This window comes from Mobula birostris, chromosome 16 (assembly GCF_030028105.1).
Source record: "Mobula birostris isolate sMobBir1 chromosome 16, sMobBir1.hap1, whole genome shotgun sequence".
NCBI lineage: Eukaryota > Metazoa > Chordata > Chondrichthyes > Myliobatiformes > Myliobatidae > Mobula > Mobula birostris.
The window spans coordinates 41,807,557-41,829,338 of NC_092385.1; the positions used below are offsets into that span (position 1 = coordinate 41,807,557).

The following is a 21,782-nucleotide window of genomic DNA, read 5'->3' on the forward strand; positions in this document are numbered from 1 at the left end:
TCATGACTATAATATAGGTTTGTGAGGTCAGATTTTTTTCCCTCTGAATTCACCATCTTAGTTTTAATCCACACAATAGTTTCATGTTTTCATATCAATTTCAAAGCCTCAACACAAAGAGATCTTCACAAAACAAACAAAACATTCTCTCTTTATTTTGGAAGATTGATATGGCAAATGCACTGGTAACAGACTGCATTAACTAATGAGTAAATAAATGAAGATAGATAAACAGAAAGTTGAGTTGCTCACAGCATCATAAACATTTTTACTATTCAAATCATGTCTCAATTATAAATAATTATAGGACCAGTGACAACTTGTTCTCCAAAATAAAACAATATAGAAATTAGATTTTCACAAAGCATTTTGAGTAAATAATTACTCCGTGGATTTTATTGTTGCTAAAAATGTTCCAAACAAAATAGTTTGCTTTTTACAAAAGATTTTACACTGCAAAAGAGGATACCAAAGTCTGGAATGTTTGCCGTGAAACATGATTCTAGCCAATAGAAAAAAAAATGAGTGTGCATTGGACAGAAAATACAGGCCAAATGCCCGTGCATTTTTTTCCAATATATACACATGACAGGTGATATTTTTTCTCGTCAGCGCATATCCAGAACCTATTATTTAAATAATAACTAAAACAGCATTCAAGTCTAATCCCGGAAATAAACTGTTTCAATGGAAAAAAGTTCTGTAAACTTACATGCAAATTGGAGTTTTCCTTCTTTGCTCACGATTGTGCCAAACGAATTTGTAGCAAAACATTGATATGTTCCACAATCTTGGGTCCTGACTGGGTTATTGATCACCAGAGTACCACCAATCAAACTATAACGGTAATCCAAGTTTATGTCAATGTCTGTGCCATTTCTTTGCCATCTGCAAGATAAAAAGTAATTCTGTTTACCCAGACTTTCACTAGGATTATTGATAATTACCAAAGACACCTTTGAAATTAAAAAGAGTAACTCATACGATGTGATCAACAAGATTCAAAACTGTAGTAAACTGTTTGCTTTCTAGGTTAAAGTTCCCACTCAAACCAAATCACCCAACTTTCAATGGAAGTGCCTGTGGCTAATGGCTTGGTCACGAGCGGATAGCAGGTGTACCGCGCAATGCACATGGCTGCAAGCGGGTGATCAGGTGCCAATGAGCATGCTCAGCCCCGAGACTGAGATGAACCACAACTATTCCTCAAGCACCATGTCCCCAACTTTACATCACTAACATCTTTCATTTAAATGAGCTGGATCTATGAGGAAGTGGATTTTTATTTTACTTTGTTGTGATGTTTCCAATTACTCAGTGGCAATTAAAAGCAATTTTTAGAAAGGCATATTTTTTAAACTTTTGTTTTAGATACCATTGAACATCAGAGACATTTGAAGTTCATTCAAAGGCCTCTGACAGCTAGTTGCTGGTGTGGTCTGTGCGTGAAAGAAGCACCAAAACTAAAAGAATAATTGGATCCAAGGGGGCCACAAAGCAACACAGCTGTAAGGGTAGCTGGATGATAGCAGTTAGTATGGGAAATGAGCAATATATCTGCGAGCTGGTTGGGGAAAACATATACTGTCTTAGTATCTTGTCACTGTCTGAGTTTTCAATACGAAAATCAAAAACTAACCTCAAATGCTAGAAATATTAAATCAAATAAATACCCTCCAGGTCAAAGCCACTTCTGTGGGAAGAAAAACAGCTAATATTTCAGGTCAGAAACTGAAGTTGGGGTTTTCACAAAGGGCGTACGATTTGATACATAATTTTGTTTCTTCTCCCACAGCTGTGCCTGACTTGATGGGTATTTCTGGCATTGTCAGTCTCCAGTATGAGTCTTGCAATTCAAATGAAAGTGAAATGTTTGTCAACTGCTTTTGTTTGGCATAAATAGCTTCTATTGAAACGTCCTTGTCACACCAGTTTAGAGCACAATCTCCCTTTCATCATCATTTTGTATTCACTCTCTCAGCAGAATAAGAAGTGCTCCCTGCAATTATTTGTCTGTGCTGTCACTCTGGTACACTCAATGCAGATTCTTGCTGTTTATTGCCTTTTACCCTGTACAAAAATGCATGCTGCTGAAATGCAATTAGCATCTTTTGTTGATGCAGGATAAATAATTAATTTCAATTTCAGTTTTAAAACATGCAGTTTCTTACAATAACCAATATCATGAAGAAGATATCTACTAAGCAAAGCCATAATATCTCATCAGTTTTTTCAAATTTTAACTGCAGCATGCCATCAAATATCAATTTTGTTATTACAGGTTCCTTCCATTTGGTAGCCACCAACCCTCACAGCTGGAAGTCTGCTTCATTTCTTCATTTTGCACTTGGCAATTGAGGGTTCATACAATTTAAAGTGCAATTTCAGATGTAATGTCTTAAATTTGCTATGGTGGTTACTCGTGCTGTAATACTGCAACTAAGTTTGCATTTTCATATTCTAATTTAGGTGTCTGCTGAAGATGTCACAAGCTAATGATTAGATTCTACTCTGACAAGACGGTGCCTGTGCAGAGCAAATTTGGATTTATTATAATCCTTGTACATAAGGTAGAATTTTCAATGTACAGCAGCTCTTCATACATGATCATACATCAAGAATTAATAATTCAACAGCAGCTTTTTTATAGCTTGTGCAATACACTAGTGAATTGGCATTCTTAATGCATTCCAGACAGCAATAGTAAAACAATTGGGTCAGAGAAAAGGCCAATTTCTTTTAATAATGACAACCATCTTCTGCAAGATTGTTCATGTGAAAATAACCTACAAATGTTTCAGACGTCATACAATTTTCACATGGTACGACAATTTCCTTGTGTGTAAATGATAGACTGATAATCCTACAAAGGGGAACAATGGATATCAAAATAATGAGTATTACATTAGGTAAAATTTAGAAAATTTATGTATTTTATCTTTCTCCCATAAATGACTATAGAGTTGCAAGAAAAAGTTTGAAAACCCTTTACAATTTTCTGCATTAATTACTCATAAAATGTGGTCTGTTCTTCATCTAAGTCACAATAATAGACAGACATAATCTGCCTAAATAAATAACACACGATGCAATTGTACTTTTCATGTCGTTATTGAACATATTCACAGTCCAGACTCGAAAAGGTATGCGAAGCCCTGAATTTAATAACTGGTAGAACCTCCTTTAGGAGCAATAATCTCCACCAAATATTTCCTGTAGCTGCTGATGAACGTTGTACAAGGGTGAGGAGGAATTTTAGACCATTTCTCTATACAAAACTGTTTCAGTTCATCAATATTTCTGTGATACCTTGCATGAACAGCATTCTTCAGGTCATGCCACAGCATCTTAATTGGGTTAAGGTCTGGACTCTGACTTGGCTATTCCAAAACACAAATTTTCTTCTTTTTAAACCAAAATTGATTTACTCTTGTGTATTGGATCATTGTATTGTTGCATCATTCAATTCCTATTAAGCTTCAGGTAACTACCCTAATATTCTTCTGTAAGATATTGATAAACAACTTTGAATTCATTGTCCCCTCAATAATTGCAAGCTCTCCAGGCACTGAGGTAGCAAAGTAGCCCCAAACCATGATGCACTTTCCACCATGCTTCACAGTTGCAATGATGTCTTGGTGTTGTTGTGCAGTGCCCTTCATCCTCCCAACATTTCTGCCAAAAAGTTCAACTTTTCTCTCATCTGCTGTCAGAACATTGTCCCAGAAGAATTTTGGAATATCCAGGTGGTCTTTTGCAAACTGTAAATGTGCAGCAATGTTTTTTTTTGGAGAACAGTAGTTTCCTCTGTGGTGTCCTTCCATGAATACCATTCTTTTTCATTTTTTTTTATATCGTGGACTCATGAACAGAGGCCTTAGAAAGTTATAGAGATATCTGCAGGTCTTTTGGTTTTACCTTGGATTCTTTTTCACTTCCTTCAGAATCGCACATTGAACTCTTGGTGTGGTATTTGCAGGAAGCCCACTCCCAGGGAAAGTGGCAACAATACTGAATTTCCTCCATTTGTAGACAATTTCTCTTTCTGTGGACTGATGAACACTCAAGTCTTTAAAAATGCTTTTCTCGCTTTTTCCAGCTTCCTGCATCTCTACAACTCTTCGTCTAAGGTCCTCTGAAAGTTGTTCTGATCCAGGCATGGTGCACATAAACAGATCTTTCTTGAGAAGAGCAGGGCTTTGTCAGTACCCTGACTCTGTGTGTCTTTTTTATAGGGCAGGGCACATCTACAACTTTCACCTCCCATTTTATCTCATTGATTGTAACATCTGACTCCAAATAGATTTTGTAGAAGGCACTACCCCAGAGGTTCACATTCATTTTTGAACCTAGACTGTCTTTGTTTAGATGGTGTGCTCAGTGTTGATGAGAAGTAGTACAACTGTTGATGTGTTATTAGTTTAGACAGATTATGTTTGTCTATTATTGTGACTTAAATGAATATCAGACCACATTTTATGAGTAATTACTTCAGAAAACCAGGTAATTGCAAAGGGTTCACAAACTCTTTCCTTGCAACTGATACCTGATCAAATTATATATAGGATGAATGAATACAGAATTGTACATGTCTTTAAATATTTACCTGCTGCCAAAGAGGTCTATGGTAGATGCCTCCTCTCTGGCCCTAAATTCATTTCTGCAGCATCTCGACAGCAAACAGCCAACATTAGGCTATTGCTTATTGACTGCAGCACCACCTTAAATGCTCTAACTACAAGCAGACCCATCACCAATCTCCAAGACCTGGGAATTTGGCATGTCCCCATCAACCCTTAATCAATTTTTATCAATGCACCACAGAAAGCATCCTATTTGGTTGCAACATGGCTCAGTGTAGCAACTGATCTACCCAGAGCTGTAAGAAACTTCAGAGAGTTGTGCATACAGGGTGATAAGTGAGACCAGGTAAAGAGGAAGGTGGGTAGGTGGGGAAGGGGGAGGTGAAGTAAGAAAGTATTAAGGTAAGGAGGTAATAGATGTAAGAGGTAAAGGGCCAAAGGATGAATCTGATAGGAGAGGACAGTAGCCCATACAGTTCAGCACATCACAGAAACCAACCATTTCTCTATGAACTCTGTCTATATTTCTCACTATCTCATAAAGCCACCAGCATTATCAAAAGCCTCACCCACCTTGGACATTCTCTCTTCTCCCCTCTCCCATTTAGCAGAATATACAAAAGGCTGAAAGTACATTGCACCAAGCTCAAGAACAGCTTCTATCCTGCAGCTGTAAGATTATTAAATGTTCACCTAGCCGTCGTGGCTATCCCTCGAGGTCGAGGATGATGGTCTTCGTTCTGAAGTGGCCCACAGAGTGAAGACTCCTGTGCATGTATTCGTATAACGTGTACTTGATGTTGCACTCCAAGAAGCACACGATACCTCACAAATCAACCAACTGATTCCAACAGCATGGAAACCATGACGATTGGAGCTGATGAATTTGTTGCAGCCTTCATCCACCTTCACAGCCGTTGAGTTCGAAGTAACTTCATCTGCCTGTTCCACCGTTGAGGCCTTGGTTGGATTGTTCTTTGTCAAGGACCTAACCCTCGACCTTACCACCATGGCTGACCCTACCAGGAGCATAGCTCCAGATGGCATTGCTCTCGGGATCACAGGACCACACAAGCCTCTCCACCACGACAAGGTGACAATTGTTCACCTAGTACGTTAAGATGGACTCTTGACATCACAGTCTATTTTGTTGGAACCTTACATCTAAGTGTCTACCTGCACTGCACCATCTCTATAGTTATTACACTTTCTCTTGCCATTGTCTTGACTTGTTCTACCTCAATGTCTTGTTCTACTTTCACTGAATAATGAATTGATCTGTATGAACAATATGCAAGACATGTTTTTCAATGTGATGATAATAAATCAATTCCAATGTTTTACTTCGATAACATCATGTATATAAGTAGTATTAGAAGAAAGCAAAATTTTTTTTGATTTGTTTAGAATTAAGTACAAAATACATTTTGTCTATGATTTGAATGTCCCAAGATTTGACTGCTGAAATCAGTAATGCATATGTAACACCCTGGTAAAGGTTTTACTGCTAATGTTGCAGGGTATTTCATGTAATGGTATTTCTGTAGAAGCAGTGTTTAGGTTGTTGGAGATAAGGGATGCTTAGGACTGTGGCCCATTTAATCAGGAGGGTGAAGTAGGGAGAAGGTTCCGGCAAAGGCTGGGAGAGCAGTTCTGCGATTGACACCAGAGGTGGGTCTTTGTCTTTGTTCAATGGGAGATGAAGAGAGAAGATGCTGGAGAGAACCGGTCATAGGATTCGATCCATTCGGGAAATGTGATCTGATGGAGCCAAGGCGTGGAGGTCTGCTGAGGATCAGTAAATATGGCTTTTAGAAGATTTGAGCTCCAAGCACATTGGACTGTTTAATTAGAATGGGCCCTTTTGTTTTATTTCTTTCTTTTCTTTACTAACTCTTTGGTTAAGTTAACGTTCATAAATACACTTCTGTATAATTGTATGCGCTGTGTGATCTGTTATTTCAGGCTGACTAGCTATTGCAGGGCAGTAAATCACACAGCATTCACACATACTGGGGTCTGGGTGGGCGAGACATTTTAGCCCCATGGATTTGGTGGGACCAGAGTCATATACTCCCCAGATGTACGAAGCCAGAGAAATGTGGGTTCTTGCTGTAGAATCCGGTGGCTGTTAGTGAGAGGCTAACAAGTCACATTTCCAGAGACGCCCAGTAAAAGGGGTTTCGCATACTATTCAAAAGTTCTTTTACAGGGAGAATTCATCTCTCAATGCCACAAAAAAATAACACGTAATACTTTTTTGAAATTTTCTTTGTACCTCATAGACAGTGACTTGTACTGCTGTCACAGATACCATTATTTTTTAAATTAATCCTTTGGAATATTATAATAGCTGGCAAATTTAGAAACCAGCAGTGTGCCTTTTCTCATTAGCTGCTACAGTCTCCATGGTGAATTTGATGATATTAACCAAGTGACAACGAACGAAAGGTAAAACAGGATGGCAGATGTTTTTGTGGATTTGCAGATTGATGAGGTGGGTAATGAGGCTATAAGATGTCTTTCTAGATGGGTGGATTGTCTCATATTTTGCACATACTGCTAAATAATTATGAGTAACTAGTCACTGTACATCCTGTACATCATAAAAACTAACCAAGGTATGTGTTTGATGGGTACTGAATGTTGAAATTAGTGCTCAAGTTGCTGTTTTCTTCTTATGGTATTGAATTTGTGAAGATTCTGTGATATATAACCATATAACAATTACAGCACGGAAACAGGCCACCTCGGGCCTTCTAGTCCATGCTGAACTCTTACTCTCACCTAGTCCTACCGACCTGCACTCAGCCCATAACCCTCCATTCCTTTCCTGTCCATATAGCTACCCAATTTAACCTTAAATAACAACATTGGACCTGCCTCAACCACTTCTGCTGGAAGCTCGTTCCACACAGTTACCACTCTCTGAGTAAAGAAGTTCCCCCTCATGTTACCCCTAAACTTTTGCCCTTTAACTCTCAACTCATGTCCTCTTGTTTGAATCTCCCCCACTCTCAATGGAAAAAGCCTATCCACATCAATATAGTATCCATTCAACCAAGCCCCTGGCTTCAGTTATGAAAAAAGTGGAAAGGCTTTGGGAATCGGATAAGTCACTTAACATTGATGTGCAGTAGTGGTTTTGACATTTATGCAATAAGTCCAGTTAAGTTTCTGGGTAATGGTAATCTCCAGATTATTTGTGGTCAGAGATCTGATGATTGTGGTACCACTAAATGTCATAGCTTGAATCTCTAGAACTGAATATTGTCATTGCCAAGCATTTTGGGGCCAAGTAATCTTATTCTTGAATGCACTTCCAAGAATGAGGATATGATAGAGTAAAATACAAAATCACAATACAATGGTTAGAGTGAAATGGAAATTATCACGCGAAGTCATTTGGCCTTAAGGTAAGGCCAAGATATTAGACACATGGTTGAAAAAGAGCTTTGACCAGTGACCAGTCTGGACATTGGGAGTTTTGAAAGGGGTATTTCAATCAGGTCCATTGCCTGGGTTAAAAAGGCAGTAGTGGGTTGCTACAGTGAAAAATAGCTTTGGCCAGTAACAATCAGCACTTAGGATTCATTAGCAGGAGCAAATTAAAGGAAGGCGGGGGCAAGCACACTGGCCAAAGTCTTAGTGGACAGAGACGGAATGGTGATCTTCAGGCTTTAGTGAAGAGAGGCTTCAGTCACAGAAAGCAAAAGAATAGAAAAGCTCCAGGTTAAGTATATTTTTCCTTCCCTTCTTTATAACTGCTTAGCTAAGACTGTAGAGAGGCTAGGAACCATATAATCATATAACCATATAACAATTACAGCACGGAAATAGGCCATCTCAGCCATTCTAGTCTGTGCTGAACTCTTACCCTATCCTAGTCCCACCGACCTGCACTCAGCCCATAACCCTCCATTCCTTTCCTGTCCATATAGCTATCCAACTTAACTTTAAATGACAACATCGAACCTGCCTCAACCACTTCTGCTGGAAGCTCGTTCCATACAGCCATCACTCTCTGAGTAAAGAAGTTCCCCCTCATGTTACCCCTAAACTTTTGTCCTCTAACTCTCAACCTATGTCCTCTTGTTTGAATCTTCCCCACTCTCAATGGAAAAAGTCTAACCACGTCAACTCTATCAATCCCCCTCATAATTTTAAACACCTCTATCAAGTACCCCCCCCCAACCTTCTACGCTCCAAAGAATAAAGACATAACTTGTCACTAATGATCATTTAAATCCTGACGAAGGGTCTCGGCCTGAAACGTCGACTGCACCTCTTTCTAGAGATGCTGCCTGGCCTGCTGCGTTCACCAGCAACTTTGATGTGTGTTGCTTGAAGACATAACTTGTTCAACCTTTCTCTGTAACTTGGGAGATGAAACCCGGGCAACATTTTAGTAAACCTCCTTTGTACTCTCTGAATTTTATTGACATCTTTCCTATAATACGGTGACCAGAGCTGTACACAATACTCCAGATTTGGCTTTACCAATGCTTTATACAATTTCAACATTACATCCCAACTCCTATACTCAATGCTCTGATTAATAAAGGCCAGCAAACCAAAAGCTTTCTTCACCACCCTATTCACATGAGATTCCATCTTCAGGGAACTATGCACCATTATTCCTAGATCCCTCTGTTCTAAAGCATTCTCTAATGCCCTACCATTTACCATGTATGTCCTATTTTGATTAACTCTACCAAAACGTAGCACCTCACATTTTTCAGCATTAAACTCTATCTGCCATCTTTCAGCCCACTCGTCTAACTGTCCTAAATCTCTCTGCAAGTTTTGGAAACCTACCTCATCATCCACAACGCCACCTATCTTAGTATCATCTGCATACTTACTAACCCAATTTACCACCCCATCATCCAGATCAATAGTATATATTACAAACAACATTGGACCCAGTACAGATCCCTGAGGCACACCGCTACACACTGTCCTCCAATCTGACACACAGTTATCCACCACTACTCTCTGGCATCTCCCATCTAGCCACTGCTGAATCCATTTTATTACTTCCATATTAATGCCTAACAATTGAACTTTCCTAACTAACCTTCCATGTGGAACCTTGTCACCCACCTTCGCCCCTTCTCTTGTCAGTAGAAACAGCTCCGCTGGGCTTAGAGGCTAAGCCACACGAGAAGGCCAGGAGTTGGACTTGGCTGTCAGAGTCTATTTGAGGACATATAGAAAGGTAGTTACACCCAAGGTGCACAACACAGGAAACTGGGTGACAGGGGAAAGGGTTAAGGAGCAAGTGGAGAATACCTCAATGGGCATTCCCGTCAACAACACATATATCACTGAATACTGTTGCGGGGGGGTGGCTGGGGGGGAGAGTTGACCTAACAGAGGGAAGTCACAGTGGTCGGATCTCTGGTACTGAGTCTGCCTCTGTGACTCTGAAGGGAAGTGGGTGAGAAGGGGCATGCTCTGGTGATAGGGAACTTGTTAGTCAAGGGAGTGGACAGGAGACCCTGTGGGCAAGAACGAGAATCCTGGATGATATGTTGCCTCCCAGGTGCCAGGGTCCAAGATATCTTAGATTGTGTCTTCAGCATTCTTAAGTGGGAGGGTGATATTTCATGGACGTACCAATGAAATAAGTTGGATGAGTGATGAGGTTCTACATAGGTACCAAGTCAAACGGCAAGCCCTCCAGGGTTGTGATCTCAGGATTGCTACCCGTGCCACATGCTAGTGAGGCCAAAACGAGGAAGATTATAGAGTTTAATATTTGGCTAAGGAGTCGGAGGGGGGGGCATAAGATTTTTGGATCATTGGGCTCCCTTCCAGGGAAGGTGGGACCTATACAGAAGGGGCAGTTTGCACCTGAACTGGAGGTGGTCTAATATCCTAGTGGGGATTTTGTTAAGGCTGCACGGTGGGGTTTAAACTAGAATTACAGGGGGATGGGAACCAGAGTACCAGAACAGTTAGTGGAGAGGTTGTGGAGGTAGATGTTGGTAAGACCTTAGACAAAGTTAGGAATCAAAAATTTGTGCATGATACAACTAGTGTTCTGAGCTGCATATATTGCTGCAATGTTAGCAGTATTGTAGGAAAGGCGGATAATAGGGCTGAAGATGAGGTAGCTGGTTTACAAACAGCGGCAATGTGTACTGAGGAGTGGCTGCTGATAGTGCAAAATTGCAGTCAATAAGATGAATTGCAATGTAAAAGATGGACAAAATTGAACAGGGTAAATACAGAACTGAAGGTGCCATATTTGAATGCGCGCTGTGTATTGGATAAGGTAGATGAACTTGTACACCCCAGGGTTCTGAAAGAGGTGACTGAAAAGATTGTGGAGGTATTAGTAATGATCATTCAAGAATCACTAGATCTGGGGTGGATTTAGAAGACTGGAAAATTGCAAATGTTGCTCTATTCCTCAAGGAGGGAGAGAGGCAGAAGAAAGGAAACTATAGGCCAATTAGTCTGACCTCAGTGGTTGGGAAGATGCTGGAACTGATCATTAAGGATGAATTATCAGGGTACTTGGAGGCACATGATAAAATAGGCCATAGAGAGCGTGGTTTCCTCAAGGGAAAATCTTGCATGACAAATCTGTTGGAATTCTTTGAAGAAATAACAAGCAGGATAGACAAAGGAGAATCAATGGATTTTGTGCACTTGGATTTTCAGAAGGCCTTTGACAAGGTGTCACACATGAGGCTGTTTAGAAAGCTAAGAGCCCATGGTAGTACAAGAAATATTGTAACATGAATAAAGCAGTGGCTGATTGACAGGAGGCAAGGAGGGGGAATATCGGGAGCCTTTTCTGAATGGCTGTCAGTGACTAGTGGGTCTGTGTTGGGACCAGTTCTCTTTATGTTATATGTCAATGATTTGAATGATGGAATTGATGGGATTGTTGCAAATTGATTGATCCCCACGGATCTCCCACCAGGCACTTATCCCTGTAAGCGTAAGTGTCCCTACACCTCCTCTCTTGCCACCATTCAGGGCCCCAAACAGTCCTTCCAGGTGAGGCAACACTTCACTTGTGAGTCTGTTGGGGTCATCTGTTGCATCCAGTGCTCCCGGTGCGGCCTCCTCTACATCGGTGAAACCCGACGCAGATTAGGGGACCGCTTCGTCAAGCACCTCCACTCTGTCCGCCACAACAGACAGGATCTCCCGGTAGCCACCCACTTCAACTCTGCTTCCCATTCCCATTCAGATATGTCCATACATGGCCTCCCCTACTGCCATGATGTGGCTAAACTCAGGTTGAAGGAGCAACACCTCATATACCGTCTAGGTAGTCTCCAGCCCCTTGATATGAACATAGGATTCTCCAACTTCCGGTAATTCCCTCCCCCTCCCTTCCTCTATCCCTATTTCACTCTACGCCCTCCCCCAGCTGCCTATCACCTTCCTCATGGTTCTGCCTCCTTCTCTACTACCCATTGTTTTCCTGGCTACGACGTCCCTGCTTCCCCTCCCCCACCCCTTTGTCTTTCAAATTACTGGTCTTTTAACTGAACATACAAGCATTCTTCAAATCCTTCCCCCTCCTTCCTTGTTCAGTCCTGACGAAGGGTTCTGGCCCGAAACGTCGACTCATCTTTTCCACTGATGCTGCCCGACCTGCTGAGTTCCTCCAGTGTGCTATGAGTGTTGCTTTGATCCCAGCATCTGCAGATTATTTTGTGTTTGGGATTGTTGCAAAGTTTGCAGAAGATATGAAGATACGTGGAGGGGTAGGTAGCTTTGAGGAAGTATTGAGGCTACAGAAGGACTTAGACTGATCAAGAGAAAAGGAAAAGAAATGGCAGGTGTAATTCAGAGTTGGGAAGCATATGATCATGCACTTCTGTAGAAAAAATGAAAGAGTTGACTATTTTCTAAATGGAAAGAAAATACAAAAAACTTATGCATAAGGGACTTGGGAGTGATCGTGCAGGATTCCGTAGAAGTTAATTTGCAGGTTGAGTGTATGTTGAGGCAATCAAATGCATTGTTAGCATTCATTTCAAGAGGACTAGAATATAAAAGCAATTATGTAATACTGATACTTTATAAACTGGTGAGGCTTCACTTGGAGTATTCTGAGCAATTTTGGGCTCCTTATATTAGAAAGGATGTGCTGAAACTAGAGGGAGTTCAAAGGAGGTTCATGAAAATGATTCCAGGATTGAATGTCTAGATATATGAAAAGCATCTGATAGCTCTAGGCCTGTGTTTACTGGAATTCAGAAGAATTAGGGGTGACCCCATTGAAACCTATCAAATGGTGAAAGGTCTTGATAGAGTGAATGTGGAGAGGATTTTTCCTGTGGTGGGAAAGTCTAAGACCAGAGGAGACAGCTGCAGAATAGAGGGGTATCCTTTTGGAATGGAAATGAGGAGGAATTTCTTTAGGCAGAGATTGGTGAATCTGTGGAGTTCTTTGCTACAGGCCGCTGTGGAGGACAAGTCTTTATGCATATTTAAGGCAGAGATTGATAGATTCCATGATTGATCAGGGCATAAATGGATATGGGGAGAAGGCAGGAGATTAGGGCTGAGAGGAAAATTGGATCAGCTACGATGAAACAGTAGAGCAAACTCGAGTGGACCAAATGGCCTTATTCTGCTCCTACATCATATGATCATGGTCTCATTGAAAGAGAAGAGGAAAACAAGAGCTATTTCTTTAATTTTTATCACAAACAACATTACTAAAATGGTGTTTTCCTTTATGGATTTCTCCCTCCAGAGAAAACACTTAAATGGCCTGGGTAAAGTCACAATGTTAGCTTGTAACCCTAACTCATTAATTATTCCTCTGTGTCTCCTGTTGAGCACATTGCCCTAACCTAGGGTTCTTTCCTTTGATTCTACTTCTTCTCATCTAGTAGCAGCCATACTAAGTCTGTTCCTCTGTCTTGTACTATTACTTGTGGAGTCCTCTGAGGAACAGTTGGTGTCTCCCTCCTCTTCCTTATTTATATTCCAACCCTAAACAACATCAACATCAATCAACACAACTTCTGCTTCCACTCGGTGTATCTCAACAATTATTATTGGACAGAGGCAATTCTATTGATTTAATTATTGTTAAACTGAAGCCATCACCTCTATTTCCTACCACTAATTTCCAAAGCATGATCATCAAATCCATTCTGATCTCAACCATCATCTTAGCGTGACTCACATTATTCATAAATTTACTACTCTATTGCATTCTGATCTTAGTTTCTTATCCATAATCTTCTCCATTATGACGGCCACCTGCTTTAACTTATCTCTTGTTGAAGTAGGCATCCAGACAAACTGAGAACATGGAAACCGGAAAAGAGCAACAGGATTAGGACTGCTTTTCTGATCACAACTACCATTCCAGATCACTTAAAATAGTGCTTGCACATGATAAACCATGAGCTATGAGTTGAAACAGGGCAAGAGACATAGATTGCATGAGTTTTACCCTACAAGGTTTTGACGAAGAGGCAGACTGGAGAATGAAGATGGGTATGCACACAGAAATGCTTGTTGAATCGAAAATCCTGTGAGCAGGCCAGCTTGCACTTTCATTGAGCAGGGAGGAATAGAGCACTAACCTAACAAAGTGCTGGAGCAGAGCTTGAACATTCTTGTGCACAAATGAGGCCGAATAAATTTATACATTTATCTGTCCAAAAATTATGCAGCTTCTGGTGATGGACATCACAACCCCCTGTGCAGAATGAGCAGCAGGCACCAAAGTTTTTTTGAGCATTTCAGTTGAAGTGATATAATTTATCTGTGTTTTATACTTTCCACAATTGAAAAACAGTTATAGAAATAAGGAACAGTTAACTCTCAATTACATATCACAATTTAATGAGATCACAGTTAATCTAATACAATTTCTCCACCCTTGTCCCATGTCTTTAATACCCTGAGTTAAAAAGAAATCTGTCAGCCTCATCTTGCAGATTGACAATTAGCTTGCATCAATTTATTATTGCTACTTTCTAGGCTGACTTAAGAATTGGCCTTCAATTATCTCAGGGGAATAGCAATGTGCCAACGGAAATAAGATCACACGGTCCTTCCCTGTAATGCTATTCTATCCAGTAAACTTTGCTTGATTGCTTCCTTAGCAAAATAATAGTTAATTTAGGCTGAAATTTCAAGGATGTATCATTAATAGTTTATTTCTATGATGGGTGTTGGTAGTGTGATCATTTCTACCTATGGTGCCCACTTAACATCCCAGCCACGCTCTCAGTTTCCCAAAGTTAGCTTGCCCAATTAGTGCCAATTCATACTAAATTAAAGCTATGTGCTCCGCAATTTGCTTTAAATTAACTCAGAAGCATTCCTAAAATAACTTGCCTGCATAACTCATTATTAAATTCACTGAACTGATTTTGAAACCCATATAGCTTTATGCCCTTTGGAAAACATGCATGTCATGTTGTTCTTCTTTTTAATCAAGGAGTGGGATGATTTGTTTTAATTACAGCAGCTCATAAACCCTAAATAGCATGCATGAAAGGGTATTGCATCCTGAATATCAATTATTTAGTTAATATTATTAAATATCACTGATAATATCCTTTCAAATACCTTTAGACCAGAAAAATAATTTTATTTTCTTAACTATGTCACTAATCCCCACTTAAGTACCTTCCGAATGAAGATTTTATTTTAATAACGTTAATCATCTGGCTGGTTCAATGTGTTATATCACTAACGTCTATGATTCTACATCTTGGAAAACTTAGAGGTAAAATACTCCTGTGCATTTCGTAATCACAAGTTTGCCCATTGTTTACATTGACTGCAACAATCCAAGATCTTCAATACTTTAAAGGAATTAGCATTTATGTTGGGGTCATTAAAAGTAAAGCCTATCACCATGAGCGTTAAAACTAGCTTTACACAATTAAACGTATGTTTTAAAATGTAGATAAGAATTAGCCTCAGTGACTCCTGATAATTCTTTTCCAAATGTCGCCTATCAAAGCTGGATTGCTCAACATGGTTATATTCAGAGCCACACACTTTAAAACCTATGATTTCTATCCATCTGTTTTCTTACTTTTTAGTGTATGTATTAACTTATTATTAAATAGAATATTTAGAGTTTTAGAATCATACTGCTTAGCTGAGAAATAGGTCCTTCAGCCCATTATGTCTATGATGATCATCAAGAAACTGAACACTCCAATCTCTTCATAGAATCTGAAGTCATCATGAAATTCCACTCACAGACAAGAGAAAATCTGTGGATGCTGGAAATCCAAGCAATGCAAACAAAATGCTGGAGGAACTCAGCAGGCCAGGCAGCATCTATGGGAAAGAGTATTGTCGAGGTTTTAGTTTGAGACCCTCGTGCTCATCTTTTTTTCTCCACTCCTGATGAAGGGTCTCGGCCTGAAACATCAACTATACTCTTTTCCATAGATGCTGCCTGACCTGCTAAGTTTCTCCAGCATTTTGTGTGTGTTGCATGAAATTCCACTATAAAGTTATAAAGTGATAAAGCAACATGTTATTAGTTTATGTGTCCTTGTGCCTTGAAAAAGAAGTTTGAGAAAAATTACAGATTTGTTTGTTTAAAAGTAACCATATGCTCATAAATACTGGTTTTAAAAGCCATCCATGATTCACCTGAAAATTATTAACCCCTCTTTAAAGAAAATAAACCAAAATTGATCACTTATTCTCAAGTGTATTTAACATTGATAAACTTAAGAATAAAACTAAGCACCAGTAACTGAACCTAAGATTTACTGGCCAATATTTTAGACCTAACTGCTGTATTGGTCTAAAAATCTGCTATACCCCAGAGTCCAAGGAATCAACGATTGTATGGTCCAAGGTGCAATGCCCATACTCCAGCAAGTATGGCAAAGACTAGGATGAAGAAGGTAGGATAGTTAAAGAAGAAGGCAAAACATCCCCACACCTATCCTAACCATGTTTGCCAGGTAATAGTTTTAAATTGCAGTAGGATAAGTCCATGGGATTTTCTTTGAATGTAAAGATTGTCCCCAATTTTTGCTGTCATATGGATAATTTTAATAAAGGGGTCCAGGCCAGGAAAGACGAAATCAGCGGATTTACTGATGCTGAAATAGAGACAGGTGAATTAGTGGGAATTGTGTAGATCTTTAACAATGCTGAGATGAGAAAATAGGATCAGATCAACAATGGCAAACAGGAGAATAAACCAAGGATCAAAGAACAAGGACATGATTTTTGAGAATGAACTTTTGTAAGAGCTTAATTACTTTCTTGTATGGAAAGAGTTGGGGTTCAAATTTGTACAGAATCAATCAATTGATTACATTCTGGCTAGTTTTGTTCTTTTATAATTCATTGAAATTGCAAACTGTTTGATGTTATGCCTTTTTTTACAGCTGAATTTTCTTCTTATTACTTTATGAAAGTGATGTCTCATTTCTGATAATTATCTGTCTCAAATATTTTGATTTTAGCACAGCTCTTATGATGAAGAGTTCAGTTATTTCAAGAGAGACTGTTTTATTTTTCACTAAGGTCATCTTCAGTTAATTTATGACAAAACCACCAAGCTTCATTAAGACAAGAAGCCCCTGGTTACCAAATACTAAGTTATTAATAGACAATATTTTATGCAGTAACATAACTGCTACTCAGGAAAAGACAAGGAGAGTTCATCCAGAATTTTAGGATGCACTGTGCATTTTTATCTGTATCACAAGAAAGCCTTGGTTGGTTGATATAATACACTTCCTCGGCAATAGGTTAATGTTTATCGTAATAACGTAATATCGTTTATGGGTGACTTTAACTTCCCTAATATTGATTGGCACCTGATTAGTTCCAAGGGTTTAGATGGGGCAGAATTTGTTAAGTGTGTCCAGGATGGATTCCTGTCACAGTATGTGGACAGGCCGACCAGGGGGAATGCCATACTAGATCTAGTACTAGGTAATGAACCGGGTCAGGTCACATATCTCTCAGTGGGTGAGCATCTGGGGGAGAGTGACCACCGCTCCCTGGCCTTTATAATTATCATGGAAAAGGATAGAATCAAAGAGGACAGGAAAATTTTTAATTGGGGAAAGGCAAATTATGAGGCTATAAGGCTAGAACTTGCGGGTGTGAATTGGGGTAATGTTTTTGCAGGGAAATGTACTATGGACATGTGGTCGATGTTTAGAGATCTCTTGGGATAAAGGGGTAAATTTGTCCCGGGAGGAAGATAAAGAATGGTAGGGTGAAGGAACCATGGGTGACAAGTGAGGTGGAAAATCTAGTCAGGAGGAAGAGGGCAGCATACATGAGGTTTAGGAAGCAAGGATCAGATGGGTCTATTGAGGAATATAGGGAAGCAAGAAAGGAGCTTAAGAAGGGGCTGAGAAGAGCAAGAAGGGGGCATGAGAAGGCCTTGGCGAGTAGGGTAAAGGAAAACCCCAAGGCATTCTTCAATTATGTGAAGGAAAAAAAGGATGACAGGAGTGAAGGTAGGACCGATTAGAGATAAAGGTGGGAAGATGTGCCTGGAGGCTGTGGAAGTGAGCGAGGTCCTCAATGAATACTTCTCTTCGGTATTCACCAATGAGAGGGAACTTGATGATGGTGAGGACAATATGAGTGAGTTTGATGTTCTGGAGTATGTTGATATTAAGGTAGAGGAGGTGTTGGAGTTGTTAAAATACATTAGGACAGATAAGTCCCCGGGGCTTGACGGAATATTCCCCAGGCTGCTCCACGAGGCGAGAGAAGAGATTGCTGAGCCTCTGGCTAGGATCTTTATGTCCTCATTGTCCACAGGAATGGTACCGGAGGATTGGAGGGAGACGAATGTTGTTCCCTTGTTCAAAAAAGGTAGTAGGGATAGTCCGGGTAATTATAGACCAGTGAGCCTTACGTCTGTGGTGGGAAAGCTGTTGGAAAAGTTTCTTAGAGATAGGATCTATAGGCACTTAGAGAATCATGGTCTGATCAGGGACAGTCAGCATGGCTTTGTGAAGGGCAGATCATGTCTAACAAGCCTGACAGAGTTCTTTGAGGAGGTGACCAGGCATATAGATGAGGGTAGTGCAGTGAATGTGATGTATATAGATTTTAGTAAGGCATATGACAAGGTTCCACACAGTAGGCTTATTCAGAAAGTTAGAAGGCATGGGATCCAGGGAAGTTTGGCCAGGTGGATTCAGAATTGGCTTGCCTGCAGAAGGCAAAGGGTGGTGGTGGAGGGAGTACATTCAGATTGCAGGATTGTGACTAGTGGTGTCCCACAAGGATCTGTTCTGGGACCTCTACTTTTCGTGATTTTTATTAATGACCTGGATGTGGGGGTAGAAGGGTGGGTTGGCAAGTTTGCAGACGACACAAAGGTTGGTCGTGTTGTAGATAGTGTAGAGGATTGTCAAAGTTTGCAGAGAGACATTGATAGGATGCAGAAGTGGGCTGAGAAGTGGCAGATGGAGTTCAACCCGGAGAAGTGTGAGGTGGTACACTTTGGAAGGACAAACTCCAAGGCAGAGTACAAAGTAAATGGCAGGATACTTGGTAGTGTGAAGGAGCAAAGGAATATCGGGGTATATGTCCACAGATCCCTGAAAGTTGCCTCACAGGTGGATAGGGTAGTTAAGAAAGCTTATGGGGTGTTAGCTTTCATAAGTCGAGGGATAGAGTTTAAGAGTCGCGATGTAATGATGCAGCTCTATAAAACTCTGGTTAGGCCACACTTGGAGTACTGTGTCCATTTCTGGTCACCTCACTATAGTAAGGATGTGGAAGCATTGGAAAGGGTACAGAGGAGATTTACCAGGATGCTGCCTGGTTTAGAAAGTATGGATTATGATCAGAGATTAAGGGAGCTAGGGCTTTACTCTTTGGAGAGAAGAAGGATGAGAGGAGACATGATAGAGGTGTACAAGATAATAAGAGGAATAGATAGAGTGGACAGCCGGCGCCTCTTACCCAGGTCACCACTGCTCAATACAAGAGGACATGGCTTGAAGGTAAGGGGTGGGAAGTTCAAGGGGGATATTAGAGGAAGGTTTTTTACTCAAGAGTGGTTGGTGCGTGGAATGTACTGCCTGAGTCAGTGGTGGAGGCAGATACACTAGTGAAGTTTAAGAGACTACTAGACAGGTATATGGAGGAATCTAAGGTGGGGGCTTATATGGGAGGCAGGGTTTGAGGGTCGGCACAACATTATGGGTCGAAGGGCCTGTACTGTGCTGTACTATACTATTCTATGTTCTATGTAATGTTCAAAACATTCAGAACATAAGAAAATTTATTTTCATTAATGCTGCAAGAAACTCTAGAAGAATAAATTGGAGTTTGTCTCAGAATATTCAGCAGTTGATATTTCTATTTTGTACATGCTCTGAAAAAAAGATGTTTGAGGTAAACAGATGAAAATTTCTTTTGGACAATTGAGAGAAATTTGGATCCCACATTATGGTTAACTGGCAAGACACTAAATAAACTGTTAGCATTATGGTAATAAGCCTTCCTAAGCACATTCCTATGATCTTGATTCAATAAGACCAGAAAGAATAGGTTATGGTCCAAGTAGCTCAAAAGATATGGCAGAACTGAGAAGAAAGAAACTCTGAATGGAAATCCAACATGGCTGAGATATAAGTAATAAGTAGAATTATATAAGCCTACAGGCTCTATCAAATTGCTCCAACATTCAGTCATATCATGGTTTATTTTCTACATCAGCACCATTCCCATACCACTTGATGCCTTTGCGATTGAGAATTCTAATCATTTCTATTTCAAATGAACACCATGACTGAACATTCATAGTTGTTCAGGGTAGAGAACTCAAAAAATCACCTTTCACTCAATGAAAAAAAATTCCCTCATTTTAGTCAAAACAGCCTATCCCTTTTGCTGAATATGATTTCCTGAAACTATTCTCCTTAGCCAATGGATCCATTCTCCCTGCAGGTTCCCGATCAAAGTCTGTAAGAATGTGTAAGCTTCAGTGAGGTCACTTCTCATTCTTTTAAACTGGGAAAACACAAGCCTAATCTATTCTGACTCTTCTTGTTTGGCAAACCCAAAATCCTTGGTATCAGGCTGGTAAATTTTCTTTGCATACTCTCTATGGCAAAGTTATTTTCTTGGGTAAGGAGACCAAAACTGTGCTCAATATTTCAGGTGAGGTCTCATCAAGATCCTAGGGGCTAGACACCTTCAGTGCTCAAATCCTCATTATAAAGGCCAGCATATATTCTGGCTTCCCAACAGATTGCTGCACTTGATTACTAGCTTGCTGTAATGTTTGTACAAGGAAACATAGGTCCCTTTGCACATCAACGTATCTCAGACACTTATAATTTTAGAACATAGTTTTCCTATTTTATGTACCAGACTCTATCAGCAAAGTTATCACTTAGTTGGCATATCTATATCCCCACAAAGCCTCTCTAATATCTTCTTCCCTACTCACAATAGAGCTACTTTTGTACAACTAGGAACTATTTGGTCTCCTAAGCCAATTTAATCAATTAGATCATGACTCTCTGAGGCCCAAACAGTCAATCTTAAATCCATGATGAATGAAGATACAATTTGGGCTAACAAAGAGCTACAGCAAAACAATGCCTTCAGAATTTTAAATGAATGCCCCAAACACCATTACTTTGGATCCGCCCCACCATTTGAAATGACTTGAACACCATTAGAGAAAATCAATTATGGGCAAGCTCTTTAAACCCATAATTTAAGATTCAGTTTATGAGCATTCAGAGATGTTTCAGATCATGAATTGTTTCAAAGCATGTTTGATTATTCAAGCATAAATATTTATTTGAGATGAAGAATTGTGATGATAAAGCTAACACTGGAAGTTTGCTCTATACGTATACAGAGAAGATTATTGGTGAGGAAGATTATCAACAAAAGTTTAGTTGAATGGTAGATGAGTAATTGTTGCAAAGTCGAAGGCAACCATATGGATAAGAAACAGAGGGTTGAAGTTGTTGATGTTGCTCAGGTTGAAGCAAGATCGGAAATGACATATTTCATGAGCTATTATTGCATCTTCTTACAAGTTCTCTTTACATCTTCAGATGGAGGAAAAGCTGAAGGCAGAATAATCAGAAATAATTCAAGGGAATAATCACCTTTTTTTAAAATAAAGATCTGCTTAAAATAGTTCTCACTTAGAGAGCAAATTAGTAAATTTGATCAGAGAATCAACCTCTTTACAATCTGGCAATGCATCCT

The 21,782-nt window shown here is 39.9% G+C and overlaps 1 protein-coding gene across 3 annotated transcripts in view; it reads right to left on the minus strand.

The window, feature by feature from the left end:
- Positions 1 to 21,782, minus strand: part of LOC140211113 (contactin-4-like) — a 2,284,382-nt gene that overhangs the window by 847,437 nt on the left and 1,415,163 nt on the right. For all 3 annotated transcript variants that reach the window (XM_072280600.1, XM_072280598.1, XM_072280599.1), the window contains one exon: positions 713 to 888. In XM_072280600.1, the coding sequence (XP_072136701.1) occupies positions 713 to 888 (176 nt within the window). The remainder of the gene's footprint in view (positions 1 to 712; positions 889 to 21,782) is intronic.